The sequence below is a fragment of the Boleophthalmus pectinirostris genome, unplaced genomic scaffold, assembly GCF_026225935.1.
Source record: "Boleophthalmus pectinirostris isolate CB_2022bp ecotype Guang Dong unplaced genomic scaffold, ASM2622593v1 HiC_scaffold_10, whole genome shotgun sequence".
NCBI lineage: Eukaryota > Metazoa > Chordata > Actinopteri > Gobiiformes > Gobiidae > Boleophthalmus > Boleophthalmus pectinirostris.
In genome coordinates, this window is record NW_026570971.1 from 7,825,626 (window position 1) to 7,842,986 (window position 17,361).

The window sequence follows — 17,361 nt, forward strand, 5'->3', positions numbered from 1 at the left end:
TAGGGAGTATTATCTGTTACATAAGGCTGAGTTGTTGTACAGTTGTAGGGAGTATTATCTGTTACATAAGGCTGAGTTGTTGTACAGTTGTAGGGAGTATTATCTGTCACATAAGGGTGAGTTGTTGTACAGTTGTAGGGAGTATTATCTGTTACATACGACTGAGTTGTCTACAGTTGTAGGGAGTATTCTCTGCTACATAAGGATGAGTTGTTGTACAGTTGTAGGGAGTATTATCTGTTCCTTACGGGTGAATGATGCTATGTACTTTTGTATCTTATCTAATATCTGCATTGAGTTTTTTTTTTTTTTTTTTTCTTTGTAACGTAACTTTAACTTCATACTCGGCATGTGTACGTTTCCTCCTGACTTGCGTTTGTGTCTTCCAGAGGGCAGCCTTCGCCCACTTCCCCGAGCTCCTGGACTTCGCTCTGTCCAACGTGGCGGCCGTGGACACCAGAGAATCCTTAAAGAAACACTTCGGAAATCTCAGGTAAAGCAGCAGCAGCAGCAGCAGCAGGAGCAGAGAGAAGTGAGAGAATATGGGCCAGTGGCAGGAACAGCTGTGCTCCAGTGTGCATGAGTGCTCTGGAGGGTTTGTCCAGACTCCCAGCATGCAACAGTGGTTCATTATCTCACTGCTCGAGCCCCTCGCACAGGCAGGACACGACGTTATGTTCTTTTCGTAGAGTGAAATGCAGTTTGTAGTATTAGAAAAAAAACAATGTGCAGGAGTGTTTGTAAGAGTATGACGTAAGATTTGGACTTGAGGGTGAAAAGTTCAACAACCTTTATCTGTCATGGCTTGAAAACTGAAATATTAGACTCCCAAGTTACTTTTTTTTGTTTTTGAACGTTAATTTGACACAAACATCACTATTGTAAAAGGAGAAATTCAATTCGTCAACTGGGCTAAAACGTTGTGCGGCTCATCCAAGTTGCTTCTTCAGTTCTGGTCAAAATTCTGGTGGACACCGTATTTCTCCTTTTGCCATGGATTCTACCTGAACGACTGAGCGATTTTTCTGACATCGCTCTTAGGGACGTAACGATATCCAAGTGTCACGGTATGATATCGTCACGGTACGAACCTCACGGTACGGTATTTATTGCGACATCGTGGGAAAGGTCACTGTCAAGGAAATTCTGCTCACAAGACAATTCTGTTAAAAAGAAACACTCAGAAACGACCAAGAGTAGTTTATACTTGCGCAAGGAGAGTTGAGGACTGCCTGCCCCTGGCTACGCTCTAGCCTACTCTGCCCAACAACTCTCCAAGTCACTCTTTTATTGAAAATCATGTCACAGATAAGCATATTTGATGACATCACAATACATGTATTTCACATTTTATCTTATAACTAACAATCGTCAACTGAACCACCCTCCCATTTTCACACTTGATTACATATCCCAGTGATAGACAATTACGTAGTTTCCCAAGGCCTTCAGTTTAGCATGTGATTGGACAAACCCTAGTTTTTGGCGCCCATAGTAGATTAGCTTAATGAATCAGTTGACCTGTCATTCATATCAGCTGTTTTCATGTCACATACCTCTTGAACCAAAACACCAAACAATGTTGATAAACTTTATATGTCATTATGATCTATCTTTAAATGATTCACTCTTTAAAATGATTAACACTTTAACTCTTTCCCCCCTGGACGCCAACTAGGAACAACCCATACATATGTTCCTAGGGCTACACCCATAGAGCATAACTGCATAAAAGAAAACAGACTTCCACGAGTGATTATAAATGATTTTTACACTCATGAACTTAATTGTAACACAGACATATTTGTATCTCTGGAAACCTTAGCTATTCATTAACTATTCATTTATGGATGTTTAAATGTGATTCAACTCATTTATAGGTGTATAACAGCTCACTGAAAATGAGAGTTTACCTGGTCAGGTGCAAACTCGAAAACAAAAAACTACATTCAGCATCTGATATCTGCATGTTCTGAGCACTATATTCATAAAAAAATAAAAAATATACTTTGTCAAAGTATTTAAACAGATTTCATATCACCAGATACAGTAGAGCCAAGTGTGCACCTGTTTTTACCTGTTGTTCACCTGTGTGCACCCAATTAATTTTTTTCCATTTAACTTATTCAACTCATTTAGCTTATTATAATATAATAATATAATAATAAAACTATTTCCCGTCAGTGTGAGTCCAGTATTTGTCATCTTGGTTATTTTCTCGTGTGCAGAGCTCCACATAAGTGTTTTTTCTGTAGCGATTCTGTTATACATCGCATCTTGGAAAAAAAGACTGAAATATTTTAAAGGACTAACCTGGGCAACATCCAGATTTCAGGGCAATTTTGGTTCATAATCGAGTATAAAGCTCAGATAGTTTGTTGGGACATCGCAGGACTCCACACAGACGCATCAGCGGCATTCTCACCTTCTCCCCGAAAGTCCGTCGCTATCACTGTTTTCCACTTTATAATCAACTTCAACATCATCACTTTGAAATCTATAAAAGTCACTTTCTCTAAACTTATCCATAAAATACGTCCGCTCCTCATTATTTCTAAAACTGTGTGCCGCAGCACCGCGATCTTTCCATTGCACGTGTTTCGTGTTTGTGTTTTTCCGGAAGCTACCATTGTCACTATTTCGATTAACTTCGGAAAAAATCGGCGAAACCATATCCTTGAATCCTATTGGTCAGTCTAGTGTGGGTTGTAGTGGCCCCCACCGATCACAGTCTCTGTTTAAATGTGAAAAACCGAGCCGTTTCTAAAGGTCGTCAAATCACGTCTTTAGTGATACAGCGGAGGTGTCAAAAGTCGTCATTAAGGGTTCAGGGGGGTCGTCAAATGTCGTCTTCATGGGGGAAAGAGTTAATGAGAAATACATATATAGCATAAAATTCTCTAACAGTCACGATATAGTGGCGAGGCTCACGATGAAGGATGTAACAATATCCAAATCTCTCGGTACGATGTTTTCACGATATACATCTCACGGTACGATATTTATTGCGATATTTTGTGGAGACTTACAAAACTGTTAATATGCGACTTTTTTCTCTTAAAATGTCTTAACAAGATTTAATCCAAAGAACTAAGACTTAAAAGTGCTTAGAACTGTTTTTTTTTTTTGTAGTCTGCACTGAAATGGAGCAAAGGATCATGGTCTATGTAGTTCTCTCTGTCTTTTTTTTTAGCTATTACTGCACCATAACTCTTAATTTAATCAAAGAAACTTGCAATTCGATATATTGTGAGAACTTTGGCGACACGATATCACGATATTTCTGTTATTTTTACATTCCTAATCACTATATTAACTGTGGGTATTAATTGACGGCATGGCAGCAAGAAGGTTTTGGGTTCAACTCTCGGGCCACCTGTGCATTACTGTGCGGAGTTTTCTTGTTCTCTCTATGTCTGGTTGGGGTTTTCTATGGGCACTCCAGTTTCCATCAACCCTAAACACAAACAGTAGGTTAAATACTCCAGCTAAGATCGTCCTGACCAATAGGACTGAACGATTTTTTCCCCCCATATTGATCAGTCTCATTTCATTTCGATCTTCTTCAGTCTTATTAAAAACATAGACATGTGGACTTCACGCATAAAGACATGAGGAGCAGGGTGTCAGGATCATTACAGTTTTTATTTCGTGTTGATAGGACCAATAATTGTTTTTATTGGTATGGATGTGTAAATGTGTTTAATTCATTTTTACTGCTACAGATTAGCTCTATCGAAGTTCCGTTGTATTTTGTACAATGACAGGAAATCTAATAATTATGGAGAAATTCACCTTTAAAAGTTGGACTGAGTTTATACAATATATTAAACCTAAAAGCATATGCACGTTACCATTAGTGGCAGACACACACGTGCACAAGCGCTACTGCTAGAAACAGAAACACGTGCGATGTCCATGCGCTAAATGAGGTCTTACTCAATGAGGTCTTACTTACTTTACTTGGATTATCAAGATGAGAAGGTGAGGAGCTGTGGCTGGATCAGAGAGGGAGACGGAGAGAGACACACTGAACTTTTAGCCAAACTGTGCAGCTCAAGTCAAAACTTGTGAACATGTGAGGAGACAAAGGGACACGCTGTGGCTCAGGCTATTTTTTCCCAAACAAGACTGTAAATCCTTGTCACCTCCACATGCTCTTACTACCTCACGATTGGCTGTTGACCTGTCGATTAAAATGCGTTGGCCTTATCGTCGAGATCGACCAAAGCAGAGATCGCGATTTGTCCATCTTTCGATTTTTGGCACAGCCCTACTGACCAAGGCCCCACCCACACTAGTACGTATTCGAGTCGTTTTCGTTGCGGATGCAGTGTTCGTCCACACTAATCCACTGGAAAATGGCTCCAGAGACGGAACGATCTGGTGCCGCCAGCTCCCACGAATTCATCTGAGTACAGATCTGATCCGGCACTGTGTGGACGCCTGAAAACATTGATAAGCTCACGTAGGAGCTCTAGTTGTGTCCTTATTTGACCACGTCACTGTGATATGCGCCTTTCTGAATTGCTGCGTTCGTGACATCGGTCATGTGACGCTATTCCAGAAAACAGTTTAAACAAACCAGAGACAAACGGGAAACAGCGGCGCTAGAAAAGACTGTTTTTACGCTTGCCATCTTCCTCGGCTCGAAATCGGCTGCTGCAACTTACTAACGTTTCTGGCGGTTTTGCGATGAAGGGAGAAGTATAGTTCTATAGGTCTATGTGTACGACCTGCAGATGTATGATCTTTGAAAAGTTTAACATGAACCATCTCCAACGCGATAGAAACACAGAACAGACTCACCATCAGCAGAACACCCCTCTGTCACAGAAAAAACACATATAATCCACTGAGTCGTGTCCTTTTTAAACCGACAGAAGCGGAACCGCGTCAGGGCACAAGGACCGAGCTGTTTTTTGAGCGCTTAGTTTATGCAAATTAGCTATGTGGTTTTAAGTTTCGTAAAACGTAAAGGAATATGCTCAAAGCTGTGTGGATAGGCAAGGCTTGCGGACACAGAAAGGCGTGTCTGGACGCAAATAGTTTCCGATACGGCGATACAGTGATTCGTTTCAGTGTAAACGTAGCCCAAGACCGACCAAGAAGATCTGGAGATGGGCCCCCAGGTGGACACTGCACTGCTCCTGACAGGTTGAACCAAGAAGCATTGAAGGATGGGAAAAATACACACTGCCATTTTGTACTTGACCAAATACGCCATAAAACTTGTATATGTGGCTTTTTTTTTTTTTAAACTTCAAGTCATTTTATCGCTAAAACAATACTTGTATCGCATATCTGACCTGTCTCTTGGTCTGAGTGGTGGGAGGAGCCTGCATATTCCAGACAAAACAATAACACAGTAACATCTCCAGACCAGCACGTCACAGAGCTTCTGTCAGAAAAGCCGCACAGTGCACCTTTAAATAATCGTAGCGGTTTTGATTCATCACTTTAGTTTAGCAGACTGTGACCCGTGCTGTCTTGTTAGCCAACAGCAGTGCCCTTCTCTCTGCCCGGCCTCCCCGATAAACAGCAGCCGGCAGCAGCCACAGAGCAGGGCACGCCTCATTACCTCCATCGATCCTCCACAGTCTGAGCAGAACAGCTGTGTTTGTCAAGTGATATTAGGCCTCCAAAAAGCCCAAAGTGCCCTCGCTCCGGTGAACCTGCTCGTACAGATGGTTTAGGGTTTTACACGAGAGGAGGGGTGTGTGAAAGGGGAGCGAGGAGGTGCAGATTTATTGCCGGATTGTAATTACTAAGGTTTTTATTACCTTTCACCGTGGTATTGCCGCGTGATGGACTGAGGTCTTACAGCAGACTTGGTTCAATAGCAGTGATACAGTTATTATTGTCTACACAGTGTGAGTAACGCGTTCGATTCATCAGAACTGATTTGTGGTCGTATTATTGGGGAGTCAGAGGCCTCAGATCTATTTTTATATATAAAAACTTGTATAGAAAAACTGAACCACCTTCTTTCCCCAAATTTTGTCATAAGATCTGGTTCATTCCACGAAATCTGTACCTTTAAACTTTGAAAAATTGGAAATATTTTTCTCTTTGCACATACGAAATAGACACAATATTTAAAAATGTCAAGGCGCTCCTCAAGCTTTATGTTTTGAATGTTGTTGGCAGAGGTGGGACTTGCGAGTCGTTTCTTGAACTTGAGTCAGACTTGAGTCACTATTTTTAGGACTTGAGACTTGACTTGATAAAATGGACTAAGACTTGGGACTCGACTCGGACTTGAAGGTCAGCGACTTGGGATTTGACTCGAACTTGAGCCCTGTGATTTGAGAAGACTTGATGCTTGGTTCTGATTGGACAGAGACACGAACGTATTTACATCGACCGGAAGAAAACACACACTTCAGCTGCTACCGGCTTTTTGTCATCTCGGTTTGTTGTTGCGCCACGGACACAAACACGATACAAACTTTTTTTGCCATCATTCAAATGATGATGAAGCAGCAGCTGGAGAATTCTCTCATCACGCTTTATGTCTGTCAGCTGAGGAGGAGAAGGGAGGAAGAAGACAAACTGTGTCGACGGCTGCTCTACCTCAGACCACTCCCGCATCCCGCTCACAAATCCAAAGAGACGTGAATTAAAGTCCGAAAAGAGGACTGGTGGAGCTGGACCATCCGGATCGCATCAGAAGGGCGACACAACGAGCATGCGCTGAATAACCAGGATTATTTTTAAGAAGAAGGAACGTTTACATCAGTGTTTCCCAAACTTTTTTCCTGGGGACCCATATTTTAAAATTCACAAACCTTTGCGACCCAAGTCAATAGATTTTATTCGTAAATCACAAAATAAACGTGGATTTGAACATTACTGAACATTAATGAGGATATTTTATTGTTGACTGAGTGACAATTAGTATTACTCAAGTTTTAAACAATGTAAAACAGTCATTGAAGCAGCAATAAAATGATCCATAAGTCGACTATTTGGACATTAAATGTAGCTCATTTCTTTTTCTTTTCAACATTCAATTGAACCAGCAATACTGGAACAAAATAGTCAATAAAATAATTACATAAAGATTAGAAATTATACGAAAACACGTCTTAACATTTCAACATGTATATTGCAAACCTATATGCAGATCATGACAAGACGACGCAAAAAACAATCTCTTGCAACCCACCTGAGGGTTGCGATCCAGTCTTTAGGAACCAGTGGTTGACATGATCGAGGAATAAATTCTTTAAAATCAGAATAAACCACCCGCGATGATTCCGAACAGTCATTTTCATTAGGAATTAAGTGTTTACATGGTCTTTTAAAAGCAGAAATTTGATTATTCTGATTTAGATTATTTTTATTCAAAATCCTCATCTAAACATAGCCGTTGTGAAAGCCTTCATGTGATGCACCTATACACAAAAACATTGCATGCATATAGGCCTGTTCAATGAGTCAACAAAGGCGATCTGCTTCTGCTGACTGGTCACACTGCACTGGGATTGGTTAAATCTGACACTCACTCTCTCAAAGCATGACCAAGACTACATCTGTACTCTGGAGTTGCTCTGAACACAAAAAAAAATCCTGTATATCCCTCTCAGCAGGTTGTCACAAGGTCAGATTGCTGTTTGATTTGATCATACAGGAGCGATGTCTTATACTTCTGCGTGTGATTTTCAGTGCAAACACCTTTTCAGCAGCTCCGTTTAAACCTACCGTTGTGCTCACCTCTCCCTCTTTCTTACTCAGCTGTCAGCCTCTTCCTCCTCCTCCTCCCCACCTCTGTTACCGCCGTTGTTTTGCTGCTTATCCGCACGTCTCACATGCCAGGTCATCCCTCCGAAGTGCCTCCTCAGCACCCGGCCCTCCGCCCGCTCCTCGCCCTCCAGCCCCTCCCTCCCTCCCTCGCCCGCATGCATGTACACGTCCGGGGGCTTGTCACATCGCGTCCGTCCTCCGTCGGTGTCAGCGCGATTAGCGGCGGCGCGCGTGCCCAGGACCACGCCTCGGCTTGTCCGGTCGGCGCGGGCTTTGATTTTTCCGTAATCCCAGGGCTCTGGACACATGCTGACGGAGCAGGAGGACACTGTCAGGGAGAGGAGCGAACACAAGAAGTGCACGATAAGGCTGCGCGGTGCGAGGGCCGGGGGGGGGGTGCTTTACATGCTGGTGTCTGCACAAGTTATGTCACGCCGGACAATGGGAAAGGGCTGGGGAAAACTCTTGGAAATCTGTATTTGACCTGAAGCTGTATCTGATTTTTTTTTTTTTTTTATCAGAATGTGTCTCACCCCAGTGCAGATATATTGTATAAGCAGCTCTTGAGGTCAGAATGAGACCGCTGCGTCCCGTCTACATCTATTTTTTGTTTTTTGTTTGTTTATTTAGTTCATTCATAAAGTATAAAAAGACATCAACAGTGTCACAACATTAAACATACAAGAAATGAATGGAAAGGAGCAGAAAGAAGAGAAATCTTATGTTATCTGCCCCCTTTTCAAGACAAAACATCAACACCGATGGTTACTAAACATTTAAATCAGTACATTTCAGTTCAGGCACAACTATTAATCAATTGTAAACAGAAATCTACACTTAGTTTTCTTTTTCATACACACACATTGCGTTCGATTTGATGTATTTTTTAAATGTCGTCATTGTACTTGATTCTTTTATATCCTTGTCAACACTATTCCATAAATTAACTCCTTTCACAGCGATGCTTCGCTCCATAACCTTGGTTCTGAATCTGGGTTTTTTAAACATGTAGGTTCATTTTAAACTAGTGGTTTGTTCTCGTCTCAAATATTTCAATATTTACAGGTAATACTCTGCACTTTGCTTTATACACGACTTTGAGGAGATTTAATGTCGACAATATCCTGCATTTTCAACACTTTAAGTCAGGGGTGTCCCTCCAAGACCTTTAATCTTACTGTTTATCTTATAATTTTATTCACTCTTTTCCTGTACAATTATTTTTATGACTTAGACTTAGACTTAGACAGACTTTATTGATCCACAAGGGAAATTACTTGGACACAGTAGCTCACACATCACATTATATTACAATAACAAAGAGTGAGAAAAAAAAACATAATAATAATGAAAACTTTCAAATAAGTAGCAATATAAAATAACAAGAGAGAGGCGTCAAATACGACATAAATTATATAAATGTATATGTACAAGTAAATAAAGTATTTCAAGAGGTCGTAAGGAAACAATGCAAAGATATGACTGACAGAAACACAGACTTCTTGTACGTCGTTTGTTTTACACGTTCTCTAAAAAGAACATTGACATTCTTCAATTAAAAAAAAAAAGATACACGGGGAGATCATAGTGATACTTAACAGTTTTGAAAGTTTTTTAGTCAACTAATCGATTGTCAGAGTCTGCAACAACCCAAGATCTTGTCTTTATGTCCAAATCCAAATCCACGTTATTTATACAGCACATTTTACAAACAAAGCAGTTTCCAAATTGCTGCACAGAAGACAACAAAAAGGTAAATTGCAAAAAAATTCATCATACCTGTCCTAAAACAATGAAACCACTAAAACTCAAATAACTAGCAATAAATAAGTCAAATAAATAAAATAAATAGAGGACCACACAACTCACGCAATGTTAAAAGCCAGAGAATAAAAGTGTGTTTTAAGACCAGGCAGGCCCTAAACTCTGGAATTAAGTCTCCCCCCTGGATTTAAATCTCGATTTCGGCCCCAGGAGCTGGAACTGGCCCTCGGACCCTATGTAGTACAGTATAGAAAATATATTGTAATAACAGTGCTTTCATTTTCTTGTGCCCTGCAGTCCGAACAAGCTCCACCAGGTGGCGTCCTACCTGTGCCTTTTACCGGAGCTGGCTGAAGGACAGGACACCAGCTACGACAAGGACTTCCTCCTGGAGCTGCTGGTAATGACGCTGCTTTTATCACACGTTCTACCTCTATGGGCTGCATTTTACTTTGCAACACCCAATCCCTGCGCATCAAATATTCATACAAACCAGAAACTAGACCTTAAGAAAGTCCTTCATACATTATACATGACTGGAGATGTTTTGTTCAGAGCTTATGGGTTAATGAGTTTGGTTTTTGTTTAGTATTTCATGTTTTTAATATTCTATCTGACCTAGGAATTCAAGTAGCAGCCGATTGAATTTGCATACCCAAGCAATTATAAGGTTTATTTACATGTAAGACAATCAAATTCAATGCCACGAATGTAGTTTAAAACACAACAAATTCTGCTTTTATGACGGTTCGATACTAAGGACGGGACAAGATCTCGTGCCACAAAATCTTGTGAGACAAAATTGCCACAAACTCATGCACAAATGCTGAAAATCGTGATCTTGTGAGATTTTTTTGCCCCATATTTTTACTCTTAGATTGGATAAAACGATAAAAGGTTTTGGCGGGATACGTTTTTTGAGAAGCTGTAGTCACGAAAACCAGAGCTACAGCAAAAATCTGAAAAGCAGGATTAAAAACGGCGAGAATAAAATTAGGAACTTGACTGTAGTTTAAAATGCAACAAATTCGTGCTTTTATAACGCTTCGATACTAAGGACGGGATCAGATCTCGTGAGACAAAATTGCCACAAGATCGTGCAGAAATGCTGAAAATGGTGATCTTGTGAGATTTTTTTTCCGCATGTTTTTTGGATTGGATAAAAAGTACTCGCGGGATACGTTTTTTGAGAAGCTGTAGTCACAAAAAGCAGCACTACAGCAAAAATATGAAATAAAATCAAATCAAAAATGGCAAGAATAAAATTAAGAACTAGATTGCATAATTTATTTATAGTAACTTCAAAATTTCATCTTGTCTCGTTTTTGTAGAGTTAGTTTTGTGTCTAATCTTGTTTTGTGGAAATTGTATCTCATTCCACTGCTATTAGACACTAGACTGATCAGATCTTTTGTTTTGTAGAGATCAGCAATTCCAGGTCTGAAATTATCCAAATTATTCTAGTGAAGGTGCATGGAGTTTAAAAACACAGCATAGCACTTCCTGTACCACCACATGACATCACAGTGTGGTCTGGAATGTATAGTGGGTGACTGTAGCTCAGTCAGTGGAGCGTTTATCCTCTGATCAGACGGTTGGCGGTTCTATCCCACTCTCGACATAAACACTGTCGGTTGAGCGGTCAGATCCACTGACCCACAGCTCGGCGGTGTGATTCCAACTCCCACAGATGAATGCTGTCATTGTGTCCTTTAGCAAGACACTCTGTCAGTCTCTGCCTACACTGATGTATGAATGGGTGTGAATGGGTGAGTTGATGGGCGTTCTAAAAATGTGCCCGTGACATACTTAATTTTCTTGTGCATTTCTGTTTATATCATTATTTTTGCATGAAGTTCTGTGCAGGTGTAGTGTTGTGAGTGCACTTTGGGACAGATCATAATAATTTTTGTCACCCGACCTTTTTAGTCGACTAATCGGTGACTAGCGGTGTAAGAAAAAATTGGTTCAGAGATATATCATCATACTTTATTCTCAAATCAATTCAAAATGCTTCCAAAACAATAAAAAAAAAAATTCACAAATATTTATTAGTTACATTCACTGTTCTCATGATTTAAAAAATTAATACATTATATTTCATACAATTTTGATCTTGTGTAGGCGTAGTTGTATATATTATTAGAAATAATTATTGATATAATCAATCAATATCTATCCATTAGTATCGATATATTGTATCATTCATTGTATTCTTTGGGGGTTGTAGTATTTTTTTTAACATAAGAGCACAGGTTTCGTATAGTTCCTTTAACTCTTTCCCCCCTGGACGCCGACTAGGAACAACCCATACATATGTTACTAGGCTACACCCATAGAGCATAACTGCATAAAAGAAAACATACTTCCACGAGTGATTATAAATGATTTTTACACTCATGAACTTAATTGTAACACAGACATATTTGTATCTCTGGAAACCTTAGACTCTGAACTATTCATTTATGGATGTTTAAATGTGATTCAACTCATTTATAGGTGTATAACAGCTCACTGAAAATGAGAGTTTACCTGGTCAGGTGCAAAACCGAAAACAAAAAACTACATTCAGCATCTGATATCTGCATGTTCTGAGTACTATATTCAAAAAAAATAAAAAATATATTTTGTCAAAGTATTTAAACAGATTTCATATCACCAGATACAGTACAGCCAAGTGTACACCTGTTTTTACTTGTTGTACACCTGTGTGCACCCAATTATTTTTTTTCCATTTAACTTATTCAACTCATTTAGCTTATTATAATATAATAATAAAACTCTTCCCCGTCAGTGTGTGTCCAGTATTTGTCATCTTGGTTGTTTTCTCAGGCGCAGAGCTCCACATAAGCGTTTTTTCTGTAGCGATTCTGTTATACATCGCATCTTGGAAAAAAAGACTGAAATATTTCAAAGGACTGGCCTGGGCAACATCCAGATTTCAGGTCAATTTTGGTTCATAATCGAGTATAAAGCTCAGATAGTTTGTTGGGACATCGCAGGACTCCACACAGACGCATCAGCGGCATTCTCATCTTCTCCCCGAAAGTCCGTCGCTGTCGCTGTTTTCCACTTCATAATCAACTTCATCATCACTTTGAAATCTATAAAAGTCACTTTTTCTAAACGTATCCATAAAATATCATTATTTCTAAAACTGTGATCTTTCCATTGCATTCGTGTTGTGTTTTTTCCGGAAGCTACCATCGTCACTTTTTAACATAAGTAGCACAGCGTAAGGGTACAGGGGGGTCGTCAAATGTCGTCTACATGGGGGAAAGAGTTAAAAGCTTTTCAATATTTACCAGAAAACATAAATGCCAGTGTTTTATATTGGTAGGAGGGGTGGGATGAGACACAGTTTCCGCAAGACAAGACGGGTTGACGAGAATGAGACGAGAGATTTTGACGTGAATAGTCCCCAAAGTTGGCTTCAGAATTTCTATTTATTTCATTTAACATTTTTGTTGTCATTGTATCAGTGCTTTTTGGAACTACGTCTTCCCCAAATGTGGAAGAAAAATCTCACAAGATATTTTTTCTCATGTGCGCACAGTCTTGTGGCATTTTTGTCTCATGAGATCCTGTGACACAAGATCTTGTCCCATCTGTAACTGTTAGATGTAATATTTGTTAGATAATGATAATCTAATGTATAATGTTCACATGAACCCTGAATTAGCTCTGTGTATGGCCTTTAGAAACATGCAAATTCAAGATGGCGCCCATAAACCAAATATATTAACGGTTCTTTAATATTTCATGAGCCCTCCAACCATTATTCATGTGATGTGTAAAGTATGTCCCGTGGATGTTTACACATGCTCTCTTATGCTGTTCCAGGATGGATTTAAGAAGAATTTCTGATTAGCTGATGCCTTTTTTGTGCTGTCACTACAAGCATATTTTCAGAACATGATATGCTAAAAACAAGAAATACCGTATTTTTTCAGTCTATAAGGCACGTTGGATTATAAGGAGCAATATCAATAATGTTGAATTCTCTCGTTTATTTTCATACATAAAAGGCACCAGATTATAAAATGCATTAAGACTGTCTTGGTGAATGTGGATTATGAATGTGAATGTGTGTGGATAATTTAAATTATTATTTTTTTTTTCTACGACGACGACTCAAATATACATTGAGTAATAATGTGTTTAATGCGGCTTTGAACTTAACTTAAAACCACATGGTTCATTTGCATAAATTATAAGTGCTGAAAAAAACAGCTCGCTCCTTGTGCATTGTTGCGGTTCAGCTTCTGTCAGACTTACTCCACGAGGCTCCTGACTACAGTAGCCGTAAAGCTCCGACAATCCATCAAGCGGTGCGACTTTATAGCTTACCAAAGTTGTACTAAAAGATTTTGACAGATTTTTGAGCACCGTGTACCAGAATTAATACATAAGGCACACTGTAAATATTTTAGAAAATTTAAGGATTTAAGTGCACCTTATAGTCCTAAAAATACAATACATTTGAGAGTACTTGTTTAGTTATGGTCCTATACATTTCAATATTTTAAAGAAGACTTATTGTACTTGAACATGCTCTGTAGTTATTCTGTAATGCATGACACCACTGGAGCGTTATGTTATAATTTGCACATTTTAAATCACAATATTCATCTAAAACAGCAATTTCACTGACTTGCGCGTTAGAAGTTAAGTTTTCAGCCCCTCCTACGGTTACCTGCAAGCTCCAGATTTTTTTAATTTGTACTAAAATTATTATGCAATCCTGTCAAATGCTACACGTATTACTGATTAATAAAATAAAGTTGGTGAGCAACGTAAATACAGAGTAGTGGGTGTGTACCGGTGGCGGCGAAAACAGAGGTTGAACAGCAATATGAAAAAGCGCGATGCACACATCACTCCAAATGCAACTTCAGAGGGTAAATGACAAGTTACCGTATTTTTCGGACTATAAGGCGCACCAGATTATAAGACGCATTAAGTGAAACAAACTGACGACAAATATTTTGACAGATTTTTGAGCGTCGTGTACCACATAAAATCGATTCGAGGTCAGTAAGTGCAACCAGAAATAATACATAAGACGCACTGTTGATTTTTGAGAAAATTGAAGGATTTTAAGTGAACCTTGTCGTCCGGAATATACGATAAACAATTATAACACGATTAAATGCTCTGAAAAGTAAATTTAAAAAAATTCCCACCACTGGATTTAACTATGTAACGTCTGGTTGAGATCTGCCAACTCCTTGTCTCCATGGAGATGCTATTTCTTTGCTTAGAATGTTCGACTGTAAGGCATTAAATTGATCTATCTTGCATTTATTCAGTTACTCCTCTGACCTGTAAGTCCAGCCAAAACAGTTACATCTCCATGGTGCATCTTTAAATATTGTAACTGAGAAAGTATTGTGTTTGTTTAGTATAGAGTTATCATTCTAAACTTCTGATTGGGACGTTGAGCGTTGTTAAAAATTCCATGATAACGTCCAAAACTCCTACATACGTGTCGCGTACGTATCTCAGGAGACCCTTGTTTGTTTCCGCAGGTTTCCCGTCATGAGCGCAGGATCTCGCAGATAGAACAGCTCAACCTGATGCCCCTGTACCCCACCGAGAAGATCATCTGGGACCAAAACATCGTGCCCACAGAGTACTACTCCGGAGAGGGTATGTCATCTCAACACGAGAAGCAGAGTTATAGCTAATATTTTGCATTAAGCTGTATTTTTAGTGTAAAATAGGGCAGTTTGTTACCCTAGAGTTGGAGTTTTGAAGTATCTGTGGCTGTTCGCATTCTTTACTTCTAGATCATACCACTTTCCCCTTTAACCATCGCCTTTAGTCCTCCAAACCACGGCCCTCCTACCCCGTTATTCTCATCTTTTATCCTAAAGAAAATAGTTATAATTATTTTACAGCAAAAGGTTTCTTGTGGTTAATGTGCATGTATTTATTTGTGTTTATTTGTGTTTGTCTAGGGTGTCTGGCGTTACCCAAGCTGAATCTGCAGTTCCTGACCCTCCACGACTACCTTCTGCGGAACTTCAACCTGTTCCGCCTCGAGTCCACCTACGAGATCAGACAGGACATCGAGGACGTGGTCTGGCGCATGAAACCTTGGTAATATGGGGTTACTTTTGTCTCATTAATATTCACCAATGCACAGAGGGAGATATACAAATACTCATTGGTTTGTACATGTGTTTTGATATCCACAAATGCAAATTTATTATTCGTATCTTCTATTTTGATCAAAAGAGAAAAATTAGTTTGTTGACTATGCTTCGCAGCTCATCCAAGCAGCAAAACGTATTCGACCAAACAAACTTTTGTCCAGTCAACAAACTCATTTTTCTCCTTTGCAATGGATTCAACCTGGACGACTGAGGGATTTTTCACATATTTTGATCTTTACACATAGATTCTGCTGGATTTGCGGATTTCCGAAAAGAATGTCTCAAAAATACATCATAGAGAAAAATCTGTGTGAATTTGTGTAATCGATGATTTTTTTTTTTTTTTTTGCAAATGAAAAAAGATATATTTATAAATACACATCTGTTTGTAAAGACCAAAAGACCAGGCTGAAATTATCCAAATGATTCTAGTGAAAGTGTCTGGAGTTTAAAACACACAGGAGCATTTCTTGTATGACATGACAAGGTGAAAAGGAGTGTTTTCTGTTTGAGAGAAAAACTAAATATGTAGCGTTTGTATGTTTTTAACGGGGAACCAAAATTATAACATAGATCAGAAAAAGTCTAAAATATCTCCTCCTCCTTCTCTCTCTCCACAGGGAGTCTGAATACGGCGGCGTGGTGTTCGGGGGCTGGGCGAGGATGGCACAGTTCATCACGGGGTTCTCCATCGTGGAAGTGGCCAAACCAAACATCGGGGAGAGCTGGCCCGCCCGAGTGCGCGCCGATGTCACCGTCAACCTCAACGTGCAGGACCACATCAAGAACGAGTGGGAAGGTACGCAGTCGGGACAGTTAAAGCACATGTTAAACTGACAGTAGTGTGTACGCTGGTAATAGTAACAGTAGTAATAGAAAGCATCACTAGTGACTAACCATTGTAGCAGGACAGATTAACCCCTGTTACACGTTACAATTTCAGATTTTCATCAATAATACATTTAAAAGATACACATTTTTGAAAAAGGGTTCACTTTGCCTCCCACAAAAAATAATAATTTTGATTCGCGACTAATTGTCTTTACGTAATTGACTAAATTAAAGCAACATTATGTACATTTTCAATCAAAAAAATTATCTACACTAACAGCAGGTCTTTGAAACTTTGAAAAACATGGGCCCTTACTGTGAGCTACGGCTGCTCGATTGTGGAAAAAATAATTATCACGATTATTTTGGCCAATATTGAAATCATGATTATAAAAAACGATTATTTTTTAGTTACACAATGCATTTATTCAGCATTTCTCCCTCAAAACCAAAACAAACAACAAACAAACAAAACAAAACACTTTGTCACTGATAATTTACTGATAATTTACGCAAAACTTAAAAAAAAAAAAATAAAATAAGTATAGGCTACAAATATGTACCCTAGAGCTGTTTTGCAATGTATAAAACAGAAAATGAATAAAATATACTTTGAACCTGAAATAAGACATAGAAAAACATAAATGTATCTAAAATAAACCATATATCCAGCTGTTCTACAATCTCTATATTTAAAAAATAAAATGAATATACTTATTTATTATAAAAATATTCCAAAATAAAAATTTTGAGTAAACTACTCAATTATAGATTGGCGATCGTTTGACACACAAATAATGAAAAATTCTGTTAATTGGACAGCCTTAACTTTAGCCTATACTTTGACTATAAATTG

The 17,361-nt window shown here is 39.0% G+C and overlaps 1 protein-coding gene across 1 annotated transcript in view; it reads left to right on the forward strand.

Moving 5' to 3' along the window:
• Positions 1-17,361, forward strand: part of aqr (aquarius intron-binding spliceosomal factor) — a 154,261-nt gene that overhangs the window by 24,250 nt on the left and 112,650 nt on the right. The window contains 5 exon segments of the mRNA XM_055157746.1: positions 390-493; positions 9,811-9,913; positions 15,045-15,165; positions 15,477-15,618; positions 16,295-16,473. Coding sequence (XP_055013721.1) covers positions 390-493; positions 9,811-9,913; positions 15,045-15,165; positions 15,477-15,618; positions 16,295-16,473 — 649 coding nt within the window.